Below are 23,735 nucleotides of genomic sequence, written 5' to 3'. Positions count from 1 at the left end.
ATATACCATACACTATATTTGGCCATTTGAAAATAGATGATCTACAAGCCCACAAGCTCAATATTTTATAGATCTGCTATTTTAAAATATTTCATACATTTGAAAACTTGGCACAAACTTGACACAAACAAACTTGACACAAACACCCATCAATGTCAACTTCTCACTGAGTCACTGTACTTACAACCATTCCTGAAATGGCCTAGCTGTGTGTCGTGTTGCATTATTGCATACTGTAGGATTACAAGCCTGAACTTGCGTCCAGGCGCTGTGGCTCGTCATCATTTCCCTCAGCAACATAAAAAGCCCCCAAGTTTTCCCTCTGACATATTATTCACTCCATCTAATCTTCTTTGATTACTCTTTGAATCCAATGGCCTTTTCCGGTATAGGGGCTGCCCCCCACACACACTGACACTGGCTGACATTGTACACTCATACACTTGTTCATATAGGTCAGTCGACACCTAGCAACACGGTTGTGTGAAATGTGAATCACTGGTTATTTTCTAAAACTGAAGAAGAGGAAATACATCGACTCACTGGCCTTGGAACGTCTGGCAATCCCCCAGGATGAAGTCACACTAATGTTGCTCTGGAGAGGGAAGTCTAGAGCTCTCTGGTGGAGCTGTTGCCCCCGCGACCCGACTACGGATAAGCGGTTGAAGATGGATGGATGGATGGATGGAAGAAGAAAAAGAAGAAGAAGAAGAAGAAGAAGAAGAAGAAGAAGAAGAAGAAGAAGAAGCATATAGTATTAAGACTAAGACCCCAGAGCGGCTGGCCAACATTGAAGCCGCTGAGACTTGGTGGTCAAAGCTGCGGGTGGGCGTTTTTTGCCCGTAAAGTATGTACATGTACAGTATGTAGCACGACTCGAGTAAACCCCGCGCAGCCATGGGGTTTACCACGGTACGCTCATCAGCACTTCCGCATTTCACCAACCAAATGTCGGTTGGCAATTCGAAAAAAAGGTGGAAGCAGAGCATTCTTCCGGGTCCTAATTCAAACGTCACCGATATGAGCAACTTCCATTGAAATGAACTGTGGGGGGGCGGGGTTGTCCGCTCTCTAGATGATATATATCCTAATATATTAGGAGACAAGATAAGGGGAGGTAAATGTAAATTCACATATAGAAAGGACTTGTCATTCACTGTCACAGATTTTCTCCTTCGTATACTGTTTTGTATTTGTCGATGACACCTATTACTTACTTTAAGGAAGTTCTTAAAAGTACATTTTGAATTCAGGACCTGTAACAGAGTATTTAGTTTTACATAAAGTAACCACTGCTGCGTCGATGTCTTGTCATCGCATCTCATTGTGGCTTCAAGTGGAAGTGACAGCTGTCTCCAGACCCTCCGTGCGGGTGTCATGGAGAGGGGACGCGTGAGTCTGGGATTAGTTCATTAAGACACTCGTCTTTGATCTGAGGTAATCTGTCCCATTTCCACTGAGCAACCTGATCATATTCCAGCCTCCACACACACACACACGCACATGCACACACACGTCACGCACGTCACGCACGCACGCACGCACGCACGCACGCACGCACGCACGCACGGACGCACGCACACACACACACACACACACACACACACACACACACACACACACACACACACACACACACACACACACACAGGGCATGTATACACACGGGCATGTACACGTACGGCCTATACACAGTCACACATGTACACACTTAAGTAAAAGTATACAGCACAATACCACAATGTAGAAATACCAGTTGTAGTCCTGTGTTAAAATACTTCCTGTGTTTAAAATACATGCACTTTTTGTGCATGTATTATGCTTTGTATTAATAATCTAAATCTACACACAAAATAACTTTTTGATTGGTTGAATACTGTATTAGTCCAAAATGTAAATTGTATAGTCAGACATCAAGGCAAAAAGCATAACACATTGTTTCCATTCACTTGAGTAAATATACTGTACAACTGTATGGTGTTTCCGCCACTGATACACATCGCACACTTCTACACTCAGCGCGGACGTAAAAAAGCCCCCCAGAGAGCTATAGGGGGGCAGGGGGTGGGGGGTCCGGCTTGGCAGGCAGGGGCAGAGCTGAGAGTATACGGGCCGGGGGTCCGACAAGACAAGAGACGTGAGGAACGAGGGGCTAGATGTGCAGCAACAGCTAAACGTGGGGTCAGGTTTCCGGGGGTGGGGGGGGGTCTTGTGCTAAATTTAACCCTGTGATCCCCCCCATTCGCTGGGGCATCAGGCAGCAGGCAGCAGGGCTTTAAATGCCAGCCTACAGTTGCTCCGCAGCAGCAGTTGTTCTCCACACATCTTCCTCTCATCACAAACCGAGCGGCCGGCCAGCCCTGGGAGAGAGGCGCACACACACATACACAATTACACACACACACACACACACTCTTCCACAGGCCCAGGACCCTAAAGAAAAAGAGCCCATCTAAAGGAGGTTGCTCTAGGGGGGAGTAAAGCAGGAACCTTCATTCCCCAGTATAACGATACGACATACGTTCCGGCGATGGAGCTTTTCGAGACCAACCCGTACTTCTTCCCCGACCAGCGCTTTTACGAGGGGGGGGACGCCACCGGCGGCTACTTCCCCGGCTCTCGGCTGCCGGGCGGCTACGACCAGACGGGCTACGGCCAGGACAGGAGCTCCATGATGGGCCTGGTGCAGGGCGGAGGCATGCTGGGCATGGAGGACAAGGCCTCGCCGTCCGGCCTCTCGCCCCTCTCGTCGGTGGGCGGCGGCGGGGACCAGGGACCCCCGCACTGCCCCGGCCAGTGCCTCCCGTGGGCGTGCAAGCTGTGCAAGCGCAAGACGGTCACCATGGACCGGCGGAAGGCGGCCACGCTGCGCGAGAAGCGGCGCCTGAAGAAGGTGAACGAGGCGTTCGAGGCGCTCAAGCGCAGCACGCTCATGAACCCCAACCAGAGGCTGCCCAAGGTGGAGATCCTGCGCAGCGCCATCCAGTACATCGAGAGGCTGCAGGCGCTCGTCTCCTCGCTCAACCAGCAGGACGGCTCGCCCGGAGCGGCCGACGGCCAGCAGGGGATGCAGCAGCTGTATAACCGGGCCGGTCACGGGACCGGCACCGCCCAGCCCAGAGTGAGTATATAGAGAGGACCCGACAACAGAGGACGGAGCATAGGGGATGGATGGATGGATGGATGGATGGATGGATGGATGGATGGAGCACGGAGGGTTTTGGGAGGAGACGATGAAAGAGTTCACTATACAAACAGGACCACAAAGAGGACTTCACTTCACAGTACAATACTGAGGTTTTCGTTTTAAGGAGTATATAGTTCACCCAAAAGATGACTTATTTGCTATCAACTATACACAGAAACCCACACTTTAATTAATGGAGATTTGTTTGTTTTTGTCGCATTCCCGAGGCAATGATTTGATGGCCCGGGTGGCTTCTCAGTTGGAGGCTCTTTGACTCCACTCCACTCCATCAAATGATTGGCTGTAATTTTGCTTTGATTGAATTGTCAAGGCTTCATGGGGGTGTGTAATATAAAGTAAGTCATTATTTGATGTGAATTAATTCTCCTCACACTCTGACAGTGTACAAAGGTAACACAAACGGAGGGTCCACTTGGTCACATTTGTGCATGTCAGGAGTTACAAATGGATAAATGAGCGGATGATAAAGGCCAGTACGTTGCTATACTCCGGAGATCAATCTGGATTTTGCTTCTTCACGGTATAAACTAAAGGGTGGTGGTTTAACTGTGGATTGGACTGTGATGCAGGCAGGATGAGTCTTACGACTGGAGGAACACCTTTTAAAGACAGGACTGAAGGTCAAACGTGGTACTAATAATAATAATAATTATTATAATTATAATTATAATTATAATTATTATTATTATTATTATTATTATTATAATAGAGGTAATGGTCATCCATTAGCACAGTTGTTTTGTGTCACTACATTGAAATCTGTCTGGCCAGTGTACTCATTCATACAAGGCAGAGAGGCTGTACAAGTAATGTACCAATACCAGTAATATTAATAATTGACTCAGTAGTTTGTTTAATTACATGAAGAAAGAAAGAAAGAAAGAAAGAAAGAAAGAAAGAAAGAAAGAAGAGTGAGACAGACAGACAGACAGACAGACAGACAGACAGACAGACAGACAGACAGACAGACAGACAGACAGACAGACTAATCGATAGATTTGTGTTCAACTTGTGTCATGAGAGGATTTCAGGCATTCCAAGCCAAACACAATGTTGTTTTACACCTTGAATAGTCTACTGTGTGTGTGTGTGTGTGTGTGTGTGTGTGTGTGTGTGTGTGTGTGTGTGTGTGTGTGTGTGTGTGTGTGTGTTTGTGTGTGTGTGTGTGTGTGTGTGTGTGTGTGTGTGTGTGTGTGTGTGTGTGTGTGTGTGTGTGTGTGTGTGTGTGTGTGTGTGTGTGTGTGACAGTGTGAGTGTGTGCGTGCGTGCCGTTGGGTTGGGGGTGGGTTTGGGGGCGCGGTCGTGTCATAACATTACCAACGTGACTGACAGCAGCTTCTGCATTGTGTCGCTGTCTCCATGGCAACAGGTGTCGTCGTCCAGTGAGCCCAGCAATGGAAGCACCTGCTGCAGCAGCCCTGAGTGGAGTAGTGGAGGTACGCTCGCACGCACGCACGCACGCACGCACGCACGCACGCACGCACGCACGCACGCACGCAAAACATTATACATACAGTATAGACACAGCAGACATAAAGCATGTGCCCTAAGCTGCCAAAGATACAAACTAAACGTTTGTAGCCTATAGCTGTGAGTTGGTCTGCTCTAGCTGTTGATATTTCAGCACTTTGGTTAGAACGGCTAGCTTCCACCAGGGCAGGCTGTATAGTAAAAGGCACAGCCGCAACCTCGAGAATGAACACCGCTCTATGATTTTCATTTCCAGCAGAGACATCAGGGGTGTTAGCTGAAATGTTATAGAGAACACGGAGTCATCATTATACACAGGGTAAACATGCTTGGCTTCACAGCAGATAATACAGTGAGGACCATCATATTGCCTGGAAACCCAGATGGAGAGATTAAGTTTAGATGGTAAAACCTGTAATCTCGCTTTCAAAGTGAAGACAACATTGCACTCATCTATGGCAATGTTTTGTTAACACAGACTGAGAGACAGAAAGGTCCGCAGCAGGGAGACATGCATATAGTCTTCCCTTGTAATCTCAACGCAGTCCAATGTCGTCGCCGCCTTTGTTGTTGCGCCCACAGGAGGCGACCTCGGGCATTAGTCAGTGGACGTGGATGCTCCGTTCCACACACTGTCATATCATAGTCGCTCTGACCAGAGATACTGGGGTCAGATATAACATTCTCTGAGGCAGCCATGCACCGCCTCAGAGTTAGACTCTACCCGCACCATTGTCTGAGGCAGCCATGCACCGCCTCAGAGTTAGACTCTATACCCGTGTGCCCTCTCCTCCGCGTCATAATACCCTATAGGCGGGGTTGGCTTAAGGGTGGAGTTTGCATGTTGCATGTTGGAGTAGGAGCAGGTACCATCACACAAAAACATGCAGTAATCCTGGTCTCTAAACTGCCCCGCCCCCCCTGGTCAGCCTAACGGAGGGGAAAGGAACTGGTCGGGATAACCTGTTCCTTCCATGTCCTACTGGGGAAACTCCCCCCTGCCAGGTGATGAGAAGCGGTCTGCTCACTCCTCATGCATTGGAGGGAGCATGCAAGCTCAGTTCGGGGCTCTCCCCAGGTTGGCAGAGGGAGAGTAGAGCCCAGGATTTACAGTTTAGGCAATTGGCACCAGGTTACAAACATTTTTATGGTGTTCGTCCCTGAATAACATCTCTGACTCTCTGTCTTCAGATCTCCTGAATAACATGTGTCTCTGTCTCTCTGTCTTCAGATATCCTGAACAACATGTGTCTCTGTCTCTCTGTCTTCAGATCTCCTGAACAACATGTGTCTCTGTCTCTTTGTCTTCAGATCTCCTGAACAACATGTGTCTCTGTCTCTCTGTCTTCAGATCTCCTGAACAACATGTGTCTCTGTCTCTCTGTCTTCAGATCTCCTGAACAACATGTGTCTCTGTCTCTTTGTCTTCAGATCTCCTGATCTCCTGTATAACATGTGTCTCTGTCTCTCTGTCTTCAGATCGCCTGATCTCCTGTATAACATGTGTCTCTGTCTCTCTGTCTTCAGATCTCCTGAGCGCCGCAGACTCTCCGGAGCAGAACAACATGCGCTCGCTGACGTCCATCGTGGAGAGCATCTCCGCGGTGTCGAACGGGGGCGTGGTGGCGTATCCCGTGGTGCCCGTGGACATTCCCAAATGAAAAGCTTCCGAGAAGCCTCCAGAAATCTGACCTATTGACACGCAGAGCGAGAGAGAGAGAGGCAGAGAGAGGCAGACACACGCGCACACCCACACCCACCCATACACGCACATGCACGCACACATGATTACATTGCTGTTGTTGGGCAGAAACCTCTTATCTCCTTGTTTGAACGTTTCATGTTTTTTTTGTAAATTAATGTCCCTATACTTGATCGTACTACAGTGTCACACAAAAGCATCAGAAGTATCTACAAGCTGGAAATGTGGCGTGAAGCGACGCATTTTGAGCTTGGAGATCTGCTACTTTTGATGCTTTTGAGTTTGAATCCTGAAAATGAACAGATTCGGACATATGAGGTTTCCCCCCCGACCTTACACAGACGATGTATACAGCAAGACAGGAAAACTAACGGATAAGTACTTACTCCACACGGCTTGGAGATGCCAAAAAAAAGAAAAGAAAAGGATCTCAATTCCATAAAATGTTTTGGGGGTCCACCTCACGCCTTCGTTCGGGGGCTGTTTGGTCTTATAATGACACAGTGGTTCTGAAAGTGGGGAGCCCAGGGACCCCCATGCAGTGGTCCTTGATGAGGGTTCCAGCTAAAAATGAGGTATAGCATCAAAATGCAGTTTGACCACTTTAAGCCTATACCGCGTATACGAGATCACAAATAGCCCACGGCTGTAAAATGTCTCGATGTGTGGATGTCTGTGGATATGTACGGGTCGGCTAGCTATAAGCCATACTGAATTCCTCCCATACCGTTCGGTCACAATGAGGCCTTATTATTATTATGTTGATTCCTTGATGCCTTATGCTCAATCTATGCGTTGTCGTATATGACGGGAGGATTACCAGAACGCTCGGCTCAAAACACAGAACCCCCCCGGGGAGCAATTCCAACAAACTCTGAATGCTCTCTACCTGGTATTCCTAACCTTAACTAAACTATGCCATTATAACCCTAAACGTATTTCCAACCTCAGTAAAACAAATACAAGAGTATACTGTACATACAAGAGGACGAAAAAGACAGTGTTTTGAGGCGAGCATTCTGCTTACCGATGGGATTCACGGGCCTTTCGCTGCCTGCGGTCCATGGCGCGTCACGTGTCAGAGTTTCGGAGTCCAAAGTAGAGAGCTACTCTTCACTGCATGACCATACCAAATAATAGACTGTTGCCTTAGTGTGCTTCTCTGTTAGACCTGCATGCAGTACCGACTGACACCACTAGAGGAAGAACATATCGTCGCTGTCAGGCAGAAAAAGAAAAAAAAACCCTCTTCTTCCATATTTTAACTGTTTTTTGTATTTTTTTTGTATTATTTTTTTTTTTGTAAATTAACCAATACTGCAGCGTCACAAAAATGCATAAAACTATAAAACTATAAAAGTAGCAGATCCGCAAGCTTGAAACGTGGCGCAAAGCGACGCGTTTTTAGCTTGTAGATCTGCTACTTTTGATGTATTTTTGCAGTTTGAATCAGGTGGTTGCACACTGGACGCGTTTTTCATAAAACCGATGGAGAAACGCAGCTAAAAATCCAAAGAAACGTGTGTAGGGACCTTTACAGACCTGTTAGGGTCATTCAGGGCTATATCTCTTTTATGTGTTTCTGGTAATATTATTATCCACTCATTTTGTATGTCAAAATTTATTTTTTTGTAAATTAACCAATACTGCAGCGTCACAAAAATGCATCAAAAGTAGCAGATCCGTAAGCTTGAAATGTGGCGCAAAGCGAGGCGTTTTCAGCTTGTAGATCTTCTATTTTTGATGTCTTTTTGCAGCTTGAATCACGAAAAGTAGGCCTAACGCTTTTTTGTGAGGTTTCCCCCGGACAGCGACCATTAGACTTCTTCCGTTCCTTCTTCTACCTTAATTTAAAGAAATGTTCCTCAATTCGCAATCTTTCCCTTATGGTCTATTTTGCGTTCTTGTTTTTTTGTGTGTATTATTATTATTATTATTATTATTATTATTATTATGATGATGCTTAAAACAAGAGTTTTATTTGTGGGGCCAACAAGTACCTTATTACTGCAGTGTTTTTTGACCAAGACCTGCTTAATTTAAACTGGTTATGAACGCTAGTGATGTAAATACCTTTCCTTTTTCTACAGAGTGGAGTTGTTGTTTTTTGTTTATTTTATTTTCAAATTTTTGCTAACTTATTTTTGGACTTTTATAACTAAAGATTGTTGTGTATTTGTAGATGTTTCTATAAAAAAATAAAAAATAAAAAACGGTCATATTTTATGTCCTGTTTTTTAAATAAAAGATGATTTTCAATACGCTGTCTTTCGCTGTCCATGTTTCGACCAGTTTACACAGTCTTGCAATAACCATTTAAACCGGGAAAACGTCCGTCATTTTAGATTTATTAAAATTACTGAATGTCAAGTCTCCAGGTTTTCTTCAGAATGTATGACACTATGGCTTCAGGAGTCTAACTACAACTATAGTACTAGAGTTTCTCAATTGTTGTATACAGTAAGCAAGGGGGATGCACATGCGAATCCGACAGACCAATGATCCGACAAACAACGGTCGGACATGCGGTGGAACATGCGCTGCTCCCGTGCTTGCGGTTAAGGTTAGGTTAGGGTTTGAGGTAGGTTGTCGTCTATTGACACTCGGACCAGTAGTAGACTCTGAGAGTGTACAAAAGAAACCAAATGGACGTGTCAGGGTCCATAAAGTTTCATTTGTACACTCTCAGTTAGGGGTGTCCAACAAAAAAATATTCAAATTGGAATTGGGATTCACATTATGAACGATTCAAAATCGGTTCATAATTTCCAAAAAATATTGTTTTCCTTCTGGTTACAGTTACAGGAGTTTTCACTATAGTGTTTATGATATGAAATGTAAGCTTACCATAATCACAGTAAACATTATCACGTCTTCAGTCATTTTCAAGTGACTCCAGTCACTTCAGTTCAGCACAGCTGAAGTGTGTCTGTCAACGAGGGTCCAGCTGACCCTCGTTGACAGGGACTCGTTCATTTTACTTGCATCAAAGGCAACTCTTTATAGTGTGAGTTTGTCTCTCTCTAGTCTAAGTGATTGAGTTCAAAAGTCTATGTGCAATACATTATGGGTTTCTGCATACCGCGTGCATGTGAACACCAGCTATAGCCTAAGCCTACCAATTGTTTTTATTTTACAGCATTATACTTGAAAATTGTTCTGGTAACTGAGAAAACTGACCGAGTGTCAGACTCAGTCGGAAGTTAAAACGTTTTGTACATTGGATTTACCTTTATGTGTTTATATTTATTTACAGTTCATAAAACCTTTACAATTATAAAAGCTAAATATATACTCTGCTTTCATGCCAGAAGACTGGAGTAGATTGTGCTGAAATCCTATGTCATTCAGGGCTAAAGCTCTTTTATGTGTTTCTGGTAATATTATTATCCACTCATTTTGTAGGTCAAAACTTTTAATTGAATTTTGACAAAAAAATTATTTTGACAAAAATTGAATTTTGACAAAAATAGAATTTTGACAAAAAATGAATTTTGACAACAATTGAATTTTGACAAAAATTGAATTTTGACAAAAATGTCCACCACAAGTAAGAATGGTGATGACCCCTGTGCCTATAGCACATTGGTTGGCTATTCAAAAATCACACACACACACACACACACACACACACACACACAGAGGATTTAGAAGACTCTAAAATCGGCCTCACGGTCTACTCTCCAGGTGGGGCGAAATCCTTTCGGGGCGGAGACGTAGGTCCCAGCGTATTATCTTCCGTCGTGGCTTATTATTCAATAGGTCGCTGTTTAAATATTAATTCGTCCCGACGGTTTAATAATTCACACCAACGCTTTATTTCGTCGGGGCTATTTATGAATCCGTCGGCGTTCGCGACGTATTTTATTATAGGTCGCGGCGGTTTGATAATAATTTGCCTCGACGGTTTATTTTTCGTCGGCGTATTACAACTCGTCGTACCGTATTAATTAATACGTCGAAAGGGTGCATGCTGCCTTTCCCCGTGGAGAACCTGCAGGGCAGCAGGCCTTTTTACGGCGCACCACCACGTGCGCCTCGCCGGTCCGGTTTCCGTGGAGGGATGGCCCGACCCTCGTCCGTGAACCCCTGGGGGGGTCCCTGGGGGACCCTTGGGGGATCACGGAGGTCCGCATAGGAGCGACGAGAGTGAGTGAGTGAGTGAGTGTGTGTGTGTGTACAGCTGCGCTGCACAATAATTAGGAGAGAGCGAGGACGAGAGTTTATAGGCGCGGAGCGAGAGAGATAGAATGTAAAACACGTTGTTTCAAAGTCTTTATAGTTTTGACCAGATTTTAGTGCATGTGCTTGCCTTGTGGCTTGTGTGTGTGCGGACACTGCGGAGGGTTATTGTCACGTCACTATGGAGCATGCTGCCGCGCTGCTGAAGCAAGTCCAGTCTGGGTGAAATTCACATCGGAAAATTAATATAACGGCGCGTGAGCCCGCCCGGCCCTGGGCCCGTTGGGCAGTGACAAAGTCGGCCCGGGCCCGGCCCGTTTGCCCCGTCGGTACGCGACAGGCTTGCAGGTCTCTAACACACACACGCAGGCTCGCCTGGAGACGGCGGAGAGCTCCACGGAACCGGGCCGGAACATTATTATTAAGTCATGGCGAATTATTATCTATAGCCCCGACGAGTGCCGCGACGAGTCCTCACGCCACGACGGATTCTTAACGATTCTTAACGATTTCGCCCTCTCTCCTAAATTCAATGGGTAAAAAAAGAACACACAACACCAGGGGGAAATATCTTATAAAAACAGATTTACTTTATGTCTATATAGTTCCATAAATACAGTACTCTTTTTTTAATTGCCAAATAATAAAATCTTGATTTGTCAGCATCAGTTTCACACACCTGGAATAATAAATAACACATACAGTACTCATAGTAGCTGCCACATAGCACGTTACACCTTTTAGACAACTTTGAAAAAACAAACGTAAAAAATTAAATAAAAATTCATAATAATTTACACACTCATCCAATACTTCACTGGTTCACCGACATGTCGTGTTCTCATTGGACAAAAAAGAGCTAATCAGCGCGGTTAGCGAGCGAACGCTAGCCGGCTAACGTCTCAAACATGGCGACGACGATGATTAAAGAGAACCCGACCGGATTAAGATGATCATCGACCAATCACACGGCTCCATCGGGCTCCAGCAGTCTTTGTGTTGGGTTTGTGATTGGCCGATGCCGAGCAGCAGTTTACAGTTCTGATTGGAGAGGAAGTAAAAGAGGGAGGGGCTACACTTTGTCAACACTATCCTTGTCCACGTATATGAAACTACTAGGGCGTAGCAGTGGCAGCCGTCGTTTCAGACATTCATTTTTCCCATAGAAATTACACAAAAAGAACTACAAAAAAAGAAAACCTACAAAAGCAGTTCCTGCAGAAAACTTGCTGGGGCTCGCTGAAAACCCGCAATGTATAGGATGTACAGTAGCTAGAACATGTGTTAAAGCTGAAGAAAACATAAAAAAAAACATTTACAACAAAAATGTACCGTTGGCCCGGCGCTGATGATGATGATGGATTGGTGACGTATTCACGGACGCTCCAGGAAGTGACAGGGGTTTGAATGCAGAAAAAGATAAACGAACCAGGTGCTCGACGGAGATATAAACAGGTGACGATGATAAAAAGGTGCTCACACGGATCAAACGGGATCAAGGTATGAAGAAAAAAGAGACGATCTGCATGGGCACTCACATTAAGATTTCTTTTTTGTTTAATGCGTTGTTTATAGCAACCACAGACAGCACCTCTGCGTGAACCTAAAGAAAGATCTGACCCTTCCTCGTGCAAAAAAAAAACGTTTACAAAAGAAACATTTGTAAAAAAAATAAAAACCTATTTAACTGCATAAAACTGAACATGTTGAAGTAGAGCACAAAGTGTGTGGAAGTAGTTGCCAAAAGAAAGTGAGAACTAGTGTGTGCTCGCACAATTCTTTTAAGACTATAGAATCAAGCTTATGATCATAACACATTTGATTCTGTGAAAACAAATATTTTGAAAACCGCAAAAAAAGGGTATTTATAAATTATAGTATGTAATCAAATGTTTTATGGTCATGATTCACCAGGATCCTTGATCTTGATTGACTTGATTCAAGCCTTAAATATTTTTGGAAATCTCTATGGGAAAAAAATGATTTCGGTCTGGAACGAAGCCGGCGTTTTACTCCGTCACACACAAGTATAAGATTTAGACTCGCAACCACTTCCAACCCGGCTGGCTACCATCCGTCCCTCTTTTTCGGACATAGGGGTCTTTTTTCTTTCTTCAAAAACAGTAGCGAAAATATCCAGTCTGTAAGCTTCACAGCGTGTCGCGATTAGACCGGCTATTGTCGCTGTGTGTAGCACACCTCCGTACTACGAAATGTACATCAGGCTCAAGTGGTTATTGGTTTCACTCAACCGCCCATACGCACGCACGCACACGCACGGACACACACATACTTCGTATTAAAGGTATCCTCTCCATTCTAGGCTACATACAGAAGGCGAGAGAGGAGGAGGAAGAGGAGAGGAGAAGAGGTTAACGGCTACAGTGTCAGAAGAAGAAGAAGAAGAAGAAGAAGAAGAAGAAGAAGAAGAAGAAGAAGAAGAAGAAGAAGAAGAAGAGATACAGAGAGAGAGAGAGAGAGAGGCAGAAGATGAAATAGAATTGGACCCATGAACCTGTGAAGCAGTGTTAATTTTGGCAGCAAATTGATTAGTTTTAGTCACATCTTAGTCATCTGAAATATTTCAGTTATAGTCTAGACTAGAGAATCTATATATGTTACGATTTCATACAATTTAATTTTAGACTAAACCTACAGTTTTAGTTTGTTGAACAAAAAAATATTTTGGCGGTGCCTTGATGGCATCGCGTATAATTAAGCAATAAGCCACGAGAGGTCTCAGGTTACCGGGTATTTTACAATGGCTGGGGACGTAGGCAGACCCGACGCGGAGCGGAGGGTCTTCTACCCCCCAGCCATTGTAAAATACCCGGTAAGCTGGGGCCTCGAGTGGCTTTTTGCTTTTCTAAAACTGTTACAAACATATAGCAATATTAACCTAATAAAACTATTAAATTCACAAAAGTAGCTACGCTTTGCTCCACTAGAGTGAGCCACATCACTTCCTTGTGGCAAGTAGCCTATGTGACGGGAGAATAGCGCTTGATGTCTTTACGGGGCTGCCTGGAGCCACACATTCACAGTCGTATGAGCCCGCACGGCATGTGTTTGTAAAGCAATCAAGCGCTCCCCTTCACCAGTACAGCTACAGAGATGTGGAATCACCTGTGAATGATATAAAGTGATTGAAGGTGTGGGTTATCGGTGGAATTTACACCGGTCACGTGACGGTAACCAGCCAATCAGAATCAAGGGACTACCCGTTTTAGAATGCCTGATTTTACACTTGGTTGCATGCTGAAAATAACAGAGCTACAAGCTCTGCTATTTTCAGAGCGCCCGAGCGCGACCAAACATAAAATGACTTGTCTTTTCACCTGATCACTTCAAAATTTGTATTTGTTGACGGAATTGTCTATATATCTAGGCTTAGTTTTAGTTATCCTAGTTTAGTTATTTTCGTCAGTGAAAAAAGGTAGCCGACGAACATTTTCGTCATAGTTTTAAGCCGACAAAATTCACACTGCTGTGAATAAGTCTTAGTCGCTTTCACAGAAACGCGCTCCAACTCTGTCAGTCCCTCCCACTAAAACAAACACACGCACGCATGCACGCACACACACACGCACCACACACACACACACACACACACACACACACACACACACACACACACACACACACACGCACAGCGCAACAGTAGAAGACGCGGAGAGAGAAAGATAGAGAGAGAAAGATAGAGAGAGAAAGAGAGATATGAGAAAGAGAACAGTCACTACCGAATACAGGGAATAGGGTTTTCATACAGCAATGATATCATATTATTCTCCATATATAATTCCAATATATATATATATTTATATATATATTTATATAATATTTCTATAAAAAACATAAGTCATCCATTTTATGTACAAGGACGATTGAATGAGCTAAATACCTTGCATAACCGATACGGGGGTCAGTTAGCAGTGGGATATCTGCCGTCGTTTTTTTTTTTTTACACCGTAGTATATTCATCATCATTCCCACACACAGTACGTCCACATCAATGGATTCATAATAAATAATAACCTTTTCCTTTGTGTTTACTTTTTATATATTATTCTATACAGTCGAGTCCATAGACATAGAAAGGTATAGACGCCTCCTTCGGCTCTGGGGCGTTTGTGTGTACTCGAGTGAGGGGCAAGCTTCCTTGGGTTGGTGCTTCACTACGTCTCACGGAACCAGACTACGATAAGAGGCGACAGTCTGGCCACGCGAGACTATTAGTGCTTCACAGAAGCTTCCGCGTGCGCCACAGAGCGGACGGACGGACGGACATTCGGGTCTGAACGAGTCCCGGGGAAAGGACGCCGCTGTGATTTATCCAGTCGTCCACTTGAGTGGCAGGCGTACGGTGTGCCTTTTCCGCCCACGACGTCGACACACGTCGCTCCAATGAACTGCAGCGGCCGACGAGGCATCTATTTTCTGTTTATGTCTACGGTCGAGTCCAAGACAACTGTTGTGCTGCTTCCTTTCGCTGGTGCTGGATGAACGGACAGCGAGGGGATTTTGGCTTGGACTTGATTCAAGTTGCCAGACTACACACCCCCCCCCGCCCCCCGTGCCCCCCGTCCCGTCCCGTCCCGTCCCGTCCCGCCCCAACCCCCGTCCCCGTCCCCGTCCCTCCTCCATCTGACGTCAGTCGTTCATCCCCTGGGTCGAGGAAACTCTATTGATAATAACATCGGGTCATCTTAAAGTCGTCGCGTAAGCATTGTGGTCCAAAAAAATTAGCAAACTCTCTCTGCGACATTGTCAGGGGAGGTGCCTCTGTATCGTTTACGATACACTCATATTTGATAGGCATATACAGTCTGTTTTTGTATCAAATGGAAAAATTTACTAATTCGGTGGCGGTAACATTAGCGTTTTCTCGCCGTCAGTTGATTACTCATATCCATCCGAGTCAAACCACTGGGATCATTTGGTTTTTTTTGGAGCACCGTTCTGACGCGACGTCTATGAGAATTCCGAATGGGGAAAAACACGACCCAGGTATGACGCGTAAATTACGTCAGACATTCGGTGCTCTATGAGTGTGTGTGTGTGTGTGTGTGTGTGTGTGTGTGTGTGTGTGTGCGTGTGTGAGTGTGTGTGTGTGTGGGGGGGGGGGGTACGTAATTAGAAAAACTAACTTCGACCTGCATGGAATTAAACAACTCCAGAAACCTCTCAGTAACTTCCACGGTGTGGCTTTGGGTTTCGATTACTTCTTCATTAGTCTTCATTACCCACAGCTGAGAACCTGCAGTGGGAGTGGGAGCAAAACACCACAATGACAAGAAGGGGGGGGGGGGGGGGGGGGGGTTACACCCGGGGGAGACCACCAGAGGGACGAGTCTCTCATGGGCTCCGCCAACGATGAACGCTCTCTCGCGTGGGAGTTCAAAGGTCAAAAGGAGTTGTTGACCTCTGTGGTATTGCACGTTATCCGAAGGAGAGGTCGAGAGGTGAAAGGTGAGTGTTCGAGGCTGGACTGGACACCGGCGGGGGGGCGGCGTGAACGAAGCCCACCCCCCCACACTCCCTGGGGGGTGGGCTCTCTCTCACTCTCTCTCTCCAACTTGTTTGGCATGTCACTCTATCACTCTCGAAAGGCCGCAAGCATGTGTCCGTACAGGTAGTGAGATTGCACTGGGGAGAGAAAGAGATAGAGAGAGAGAGAGAGAGAATGAGAGAGAGGGAGGGGGGGATTCAAGCTGTCAGAGAGAGAGAGAGAGAGAGAGGATTTTAACACCTGCTTCATGCTTTACAATCATGCATGGTAAAGCAAGCAGGTGGGGTGGGGGTTGGGGCCTCAGCGCACAGAGGAGGTCCTTAATTACCCCTGGGCAAGGCAGTTAGACTCCTGGGAAGCCCTAAGGCCGGCTGCAAGGCCCAATGGGCAGAAACCTGGGGGTTGTGATACTAAGGTCTCAGAGGCACTTCCCCATAGGGCAAGTACAGGTCATGTTGTATAATAGTTTCCCAAAAGGTCATGTCCACTTACAGTATAAACACCCTGGAGCCGTTTTTATGTGCAATGATGTATTAACTTTGTATTTAGGGTTTCTTCCTGGAGGCTGAACCGTTGACAGTCAAACGGGACAATGATATATTATAAACAGTAATATAGTGACATCACACTATCAGCCCCTCCCCTAACCCCTCCCCCTTTATCATACAACTACAGCTGTGGGTGCGGCTTCAGTTCAGGTGGATCACCACCCATCACCACCCACCAGGCAAACCAAGCATACTTAATGAACTGGTGGGCGTGCCCACATAAAAACAACATTTTAACAAATACTGTACACATTTTGGAAAAAAATATACCTCCTTATATAACAATATGACCTGATGATCATGTTTTAGGGTGGAAAAAAAATGTGGTACTCCATCTTTAAAAGCTGCCGTGGGACTCAACCATTATATACACAGAGTATACGTTGGGGTCCGTATACATACGGACAAGCAAATAGCGCCCCCTAGCTTGGGGATACGTATACGGACATGGGATGAAATTAATTAATGAACTGGTGGGCATGTTCACATAAAAACGACATTTGAACAAATACGGTACACTTGTTTGAAAATAACCTTCCTCCTTATACAACAATAATACCTGATGATCATGTTTTAGGGTGGAGAAAAAAATCACGGCACTCCATCTTTGACTAACTAAAAGTTTGCTAGTCTTTACAGAACGCTTTCAAATGACACCACCAGTCCTGTCAGATGCCTAACACCCACGGAATCATGGGAAGTGTAGTGTATATTTGTACGTTCTGACCTGAGATCAGATTCATACGAGGTTTCCACTGGACACACACTGGTCTGATTAACCCATTCTGACCTGAGATCAGATTCTAAAAATGTCTGTCGTTTTTCAAAAATAGCAGACCTACAAGCTCATAGCTTGTAGATCTGCTATTTTTCAATAGCTAAAGCATAACATGATGCTAACAACAAAATGGGTTCCCGTTCAGAATGGGTTAAATGTTCTGATGAATTGAAAGTGGAGGACCCCTGACGTAAACAAGTCTTAGTGCTATTTCTGGTTTTATCCTCGTAGCAGATTGTGTATCGACCTGCACTTTCATTTGAACTGTACCCATTCTGCAAACTGTTAAAACAATTTTAAATCAATCAATCCAAACCACCACCACATAGTAACCGCGCTAGTGTGTATGTTCTCATATAGCAAACATCCCCTCATACATTCTGTCACTCATGGGACGACGAGCCAATGGAAAAGGGGTGTGGGCGGGGTTTGGATCCCAGGGGGGGCAGTGGCATTTGAAAGAAGTATACGCCTACTTATCATAGCTAGCTACATACCGCTATCCTGTTAGCTTACCTGTTAACATTAGTGCTCCTGTTAGTAAGCGGAGAAGAGTTAGCATGAATAGGTCCGCACGGTCGAGGGGTCGAGTCTGGGCGGTGCTGGAGGAGGAGCTAGAGAGTGGGGGGGGGGGGGGGGGGGAGGGGGCGTGGAACACAGAGGGCGTGGCACAGAGAGGGCGTGGCAGAGCGGGGGAGAGGACAACAGCATGCAGTTAGTCAGGCCAAGCTGTGAGAATGCTACACACACATGCACGCACGCACGCACGCACACACGCACACATACATACACACATGCACACACGCACACAGGCACACACAAACGCGCACACGCGCAAGCGCACATGCACACACGCACGCTAGTCATTTTCTAGTCATTTTTACTAGTTGACTATAGGTTTTTTATTTTATTTATTTATGCATATTTAAAAACTGTGTACATTGGTGACTATAACTATAATCTACCTGAGGCCTGCAAAATCAACCCCCCCCCCCCTTTTTTTTCTTTTCTTGTCAACTAGTACCAACAAGGTCGACTAGTGGATTTACTAGGTTCACACGTCTATTTCTCATATTCTACTATACTTGTGGGGACATGTGGTCCTCACAAGTATGGTCGCACCCACACACACACACGCGCACACGCACACACGCACACGCACGCACACACACACACAGACAGACGTAGGCCAATACAGATGTGAATGGATATGGTAAGCCATGCACCAAGTCAAAGAGGTCAGGTTGACCAGCGCGCCTTGTCGCCGCGCCGTCCACCCACCTTCAGGTTGTATGTGCTTAATTGCTGCCTCCTGCTGCCCATCAGTGACATGGACGGTGGCATGGGCGTGGCGGGCATCGCCCGCTTTGAATGTTATCAACCGATAAACGCCAGTATGTTCTCATCTGGACCATGCAATGTAGAGCAATATGGACATTTCCACACACTGCCTATATATACCGCTAGGAAATGCCAAAGTGAATTTACTGCCGGCCGAAGCGAAACCATCGTGAAACTGACTTACTGTACACGGACGGTTAAGACTGATATGAGGTTAGGGGGGACTTACGTGGCCGGTTTAGACGGAGGTTAGGTGACTTACGTGGCCGGTTTAGACGGAGGTTAGGGGACTTACGTGGCCGGTTTAGACGGAGGTTAGGGGATTTACGTGGCCGGTTTAGACGGAGGTTAGGGGATTTACGTGGCCGGTTTAGACGGAGGTTAGGGGATTTACGTGGCCGGTTTAGACTGAGGTTAGGGGACTTACGTGGCCGGTTTCGACGGAGGTTAGGGGACTTACGTGGCCGGTTTCGACTGAGGTTAGGGGACTTACGTGGCCGGTTTAGACTGAGGTTAGGGGACTTACGTGGCCGGTTTAGACGGAGGTTAGGGGACTTACGTGGCCGGTTTAGACGGAGGTTATAGGGTTAGATTCAGGGTTAGTAGTCGGACAGCGTGACCAAGGCCACGTCGGACAATGGCTGGAAACAACGTCAACATGTAGTTAATATCCATATACTGGCTCCATTGCATGGTCTTGATGAGGGCTGGTGACGGAGATTAAAGGACCACTTCACCACTTTTCAACCTATCTTCATATAATAGGTCCTCACTAATAATCATGATAAAATGGCACGATTTCTTCTACTCAGTCTGTGTCTCATAGGAAGGCTGTGGGCAGTTTAGAAACCGTCTTCCAGTGACATCATCATTAGGCAGATATTTATTTGATTGATTTTCATTATCGTGAGAACGATGGCTTCCATTTTCCCATTGCAACTATTCAGGACTAGAAATCCTGCAGTTTCTATTAGGTTGTGTCCCCCATCGATGATGTCACTGGAAGACGGTTTCTGAACTGCCCACAGCCCTCCTATGAGACACAGACAGAGTAGAAAATAATTGCATTTTTTCATGATTATTAGTGAGGACCTATTATATGAAGATAGGTTGAAAAGTGGTGAAGTGGTCCTTTAACCCATTTTGGGTGGGAACCTTTTTTGGTGTTTTAAACATCATGTTATAATTTAGCTATTGAAAAATAGCAGATCTACAAGCTCATAGCTTGAGCTTGTGGGTCTGCTATTTTTGAAAAATCGTGAAAATATTTATTTCAGAAAACTGGAGGATTTAGAAGATTCTTTTTTTTTTTTCTTTTTTAGGTCAGGCCTAAATGGGTTAAATCATCTGATAACATCCGAAACCGCTACAGGCATACTTACCTATATGTACATCAACGTGGTGGCATGGACATGGAGGGTGGCATGGCGGGCATACATACATACCTTCAGGCTGGGCGTGCTGCCTCCTGCCCATCAGGGACATGGAGGGTGGCATGGACATGGCGGGCATGCGGAAGCCCGTGGGCAGCGTCTCCATGGAGCCCGCCATCATGCCCAGGCCCGTGCCGCCTTCCCGCGCGCGGAAACGCTTGCGCCACGACGGAGACCGCCGGAAGGTCTTGTCGTCGTCGCTCTGTAGCGGGGGGGAAGGGGGGGGGGGGGGGGGAAGAGTAGCTGTGTTGATCAGAGTCATGGGTCATAGTCTTTGGAAATAAAATTCCATTATTTAGTTATAGTCATGTTATTTTTCATCTGAAATGTTTTTAGTTTAAGTCCAATTCATGTCGACTGAATACCATACGATTTTAGTCGACTAATGGCCTGTTCATACTGTAGTTTTAGGTGAAGAGGTGGTTCTGATGGCGGCGCTCATTGTCCATCATCATGCTCACATCTACTAACCTCCATGGCCAACAATTCCGCAAATTCGTCCATTGTTTACCCTCTGCTTTCTCACTACTGCCTATCTGCATACATTTTATTTCTCTCATTATGTCATTGCTTTGTTCTCTCGTTCTCCCACCACTCTATTTCGGGAGTTGTTTGTTTCTACGTCGGGAGCTTACAAAACACAAGGGGACCGCCCACCAACTTCTAGACAAATCATTGCCCCGGAGCGAGTTTCGGTTGGTGAGTAAAAACAGGAAGAAGGGATGGGGAGAGCGGTATAGTTATCTCTTCACTGCAGCTCAGTGACGTCATGTTGTAGTTTTGTTTTGGAGTATTAAAACTGGAGTATTCAATAGGCCTTAATTTCCCTTAAATCTAAAGTTTTAGTGTCTCACCTCCTCCAGCCTGCGGTCCGTCCCCAACGCCAGCACGTTGTTGAACTCTCTCTCCATGACCTGACGCGCCTGAAAAACAAAACACAACTCTTAAAATCTTAATACTAAAGAACTCTCTCTTCTCTGCCCCCAATATCAATGTCAATTCACTGCTGCCGAGTAAACTGTTCCTTGTTATCGACCGGTATTCACATTGAAACAACTTTGTATTATTATTATTATTATTATTATAAGCATTGAAGTGAGTGTTTTTCTGTTACATTGCTGTCATGGCTGCCAGTTCCCACCCGATGTTGTGTGGGAGTCCAGACTGCTCCAGACCGCAATTGATAACCACTAGCTTGCATAACGTCTTCAGGCTAGGACTTAAGTGCAAGATATGTAAGATGAGTCGCGTTCCAAAGAGGATGATGCGATCTCCCACAATGCAACAGCACATTTGACCCAACCAACCTGGGCCTGTCCCCTTCGGATCGACCTTCGTCCAGGAGAAAGTTGTGGAATTTAATTTCCACAGATCACTGAACTCCCGTCTCAGACCAGCATTGTGGCCACCAAATATATACAGCTCTCCGTTGTAGGAAAAGGCTGCATGACCGTGACGCCGTTCTGGAACAAGCGGTGCAGAAGGTATTCTCAGCCAGTCGTTGGTCCCTGTGTCAAACACTCTGATGTCCTTGTCCTGGTGCCCTACGCCCCCAAATACAAACATCTTTGTCCCAATGATGGTGGCAGAGTGACTTGAGGAAATGGTGCCTCGGGTGTCAATGACAGACCAAACCATGGTGGTGGTGTCCAGCTTGTAGATGTCATTTGTGCGTGCGGTCAGCTTGTTGAATCCTCCATGGATCAACATGGACTTCTCCAAGACGCAGGCCGAATGGCCGTACCTCCCCTCTGGAACAGCTCCGGATACGTCTGGCATGAACCACCTGTGGGTGTCGACATCGAGTGCATACAAGATGTTGTCCATGTCCCCCGTGATGATAAACCACTTGTCGGCGTGGACCTTTATCGTACAATTCACTCTGCCTCCCCAGATGTAGATGGTGTCTTCTATCAGTACGGCTGTGTGTCTGTAGCGCATGGAGGGAACCTCGAGAGAACATTCTCCTCCTCCAGCTGTCTCCGGGGGCAACGTCATCCAGCACAAAGTCACTGCGTTGAAGACGTGCACATCAATCTGATCCGTGTCGCCAAAGGTCTTCCATTCCTCGAAGAACCCTCCAAAGGAATACACCCTGTTCTCCACCGGACCGACAGAACACCCACAGAAGCGGCGGGATGTCTGTCCTCCTTTCAAAGGCAACGACCAGCTCAGCATCTCTTATCTTCTCGTAGTGGCGTAGTCTGTCTGTCTGTCTGTCTCTGGCTGTTTGTCTCTCTCTCTTCGGTCGATCGGTTCAACCCAAACTCTGTTCCTGACCGACTCTCTAGATGTGAGCACGCCCATCTTATATAGGCTGCCACGGCTTCGGTCTGATGTCACTCACAAACCGATGCATGCATGTGGAACGACACTGATTTGCGCAGGCGTTCCAGCTTCATACGCACGTGTGTGTGTGTGTGTGTGTGTGTGTGTGTGTGTGTGCGTGTGGGTGCGTGTGTGTGTGCGTGTGTGTCATACCTGTGTGTTCTGCATGGGGATCTGCAGTATGAGCGCCAGGCTGCTGTAGTCGAAGGTCTCGTCCAGAGAGACCAGCGCTCCGTGAACGCCGCTCTCCAGGAGGTTCCCGCTGTACTCCCTCAGACCGATGGACTGCACCCAGTGGATCACCTGCTCGTTGGTCCACACCAGGACGTCTGGTAGAGACATACACACATTAGTTTAGTCTAGTTTAGTCTAGTTTAATCTAGTTTAGTCTAGTTTAGTCCCTCAGACTAATGGTCGCTCCCGTCTGCAGTGGGACGGGACGGGAGGACGGCGTTGGAATAAATGGAGCATTTATATAGCGCCTTTATCCAAGGCGCTTTACAGAGATTGTGCATTACATTCACCCATTCACACACACATTCATACACCGATGGCAGCGGAAACCATGCAAGGCACCAACTAGCACATCGGGAGCAATTAGGGGTTCAGTGTCTTGCTCAAGGACACTTCGACAGTAACTCTGGGGGAGCCCGGGTTCGAACTGGCAACCTTACGTTTACCATCCAGGCACTCTACCCCTGAGCCACCGCCGCCCACATGTTACTCAAAAACTGTAAAATATTACGTATTACTAGTAGTTACTTAACCCATTCTGACCTGAGATCAGATTCTAAAAATGTCAGTCCCACATTGAGCGTTTGATTCCTGTCACGCTGCCGTGCATTGTCTCTCCCCGCTGAGTTGCCACACACAGACAACACTAACAGATCAGTAAAAAGAAATGCAACGCCGCTTCTGTCGGTGACTAGACATTTATTTTTATAAGCTACAAACTAGCACAATGGGTGGACACTCACATCTCACACTACCCGGTTTGTTACAGTTGTACTATAGTTACTGGAAAAAAGGCAATAATAATGATTAGTTTAAGACAAGTAAGTGATACATTACTTTAGTTACTTTCAAACACCGATGGGAGGACAGTGGCGTTGCTGTTATAAAACCAATGGCATGCCAGTTTATAACAAACAAAGTGTGCCCCCCCCCCCCCCACATACCCTCCTTCAAAACAGCCATAGAAAAAGCACCTGTCTGTAATTTACAACCTCAGACAAG

General features: G+C 46.0%; 2 protein-coding genes across 2 annotated transcripts in view; one reads left to right on the top strand and one right to left on the bottom strand.

Annotated features, from left to right (window-relative positions):
• Positions 1-2,473: 2,473 nt before the first annotated feature.
• myog (myogenin) lies at positions 2,474-8,621 on the top strand. The gene is made up of 3 exons (XM_083771763.1): positions 2,474-3,121; positions 4,578-4,644; positions 6,206-8,621. The coding sequence occupies exons 1-3, from the start codon at positions 2,531-2,533 to the stop codon at positions 6,337-6,339; spliced, it is 792 nt and encodes a 263-aa protein (XP_083627889.1). The 5' UTR covers positions 2,474-2,530; the 3' UTR covers positions 6,340-8,621.
• Positions 8,622-17,952: 9,331 nt separating this feature from the next.
• ppfia4 (PTPRF interacting protein alpha 4) overlaps positions 17,953-23,735 on the bottom strand; it is a gene marked incomplete at both ends in the record, with an annotated part of 396,281 nt that continues 390,498 nt past the window's right edge. The window contains 4 exons of the mRNA XM_083771752.1: positions 17,953-18,011; positions 20,184-20,373; positions 21,026-21,094; positions 22,653-22,828. Coding sequence (XP_083627878.1) covers positions 17,953-18,011; positions 20,184-20,373; positions 21,026-21,094; positions 22,653-22,828 — 494 coding nt within the window. The remainder of the gene's footprint in view (positions 18,012-20,183; positions 20,374-21,025; positions 21,095-22,652; positions 22,829-23,735) is intronic.

The sequence above is a fragment of the Protomyctophum parallelum genome (assembly GCF_964188405.1).
Source record: "Protomyctophum parallelum genome assembly, chromosome: 8".
In the NCBI taxonomy this organism is placed as follows: domain Eukaryota; kingdom Metazoa; phylum Chordata; class Actinopteri; order Myctophiformes; family Myctophidae; genus Protomyctophum; species Protomyctophum parallelum.
Note: the sequence above shows the minus strand (reverse complement) of the source record. Positions and strands in the feature narration are given on the sequence as shown.

Bases quoted from the DNA above. Each gene is read 5' to 3' on its own strand.
- myog (XM_083771763.1), top strand. From the start codon at position 2,531: ATGGAGCTTTTCGAGACCAACCCGTACTTCTTCCCCGACCAGCGCTTT. The intron at 3,122-4,577 runs GTGAGTATATAG...CCATGGCAACAG, and splicing joins CCGGCACCGCCCAGCCCAGA to GTGTCGTCGTCCAGTGAGCC. The intron at 4,645-6,205 runs GTACGCTCGCAC...CTCTGTCTTCAG, and splicing joins CCCTGAGTGGAGTAGTGGAG to ATCTCCTGAGCGCCGCAGAC.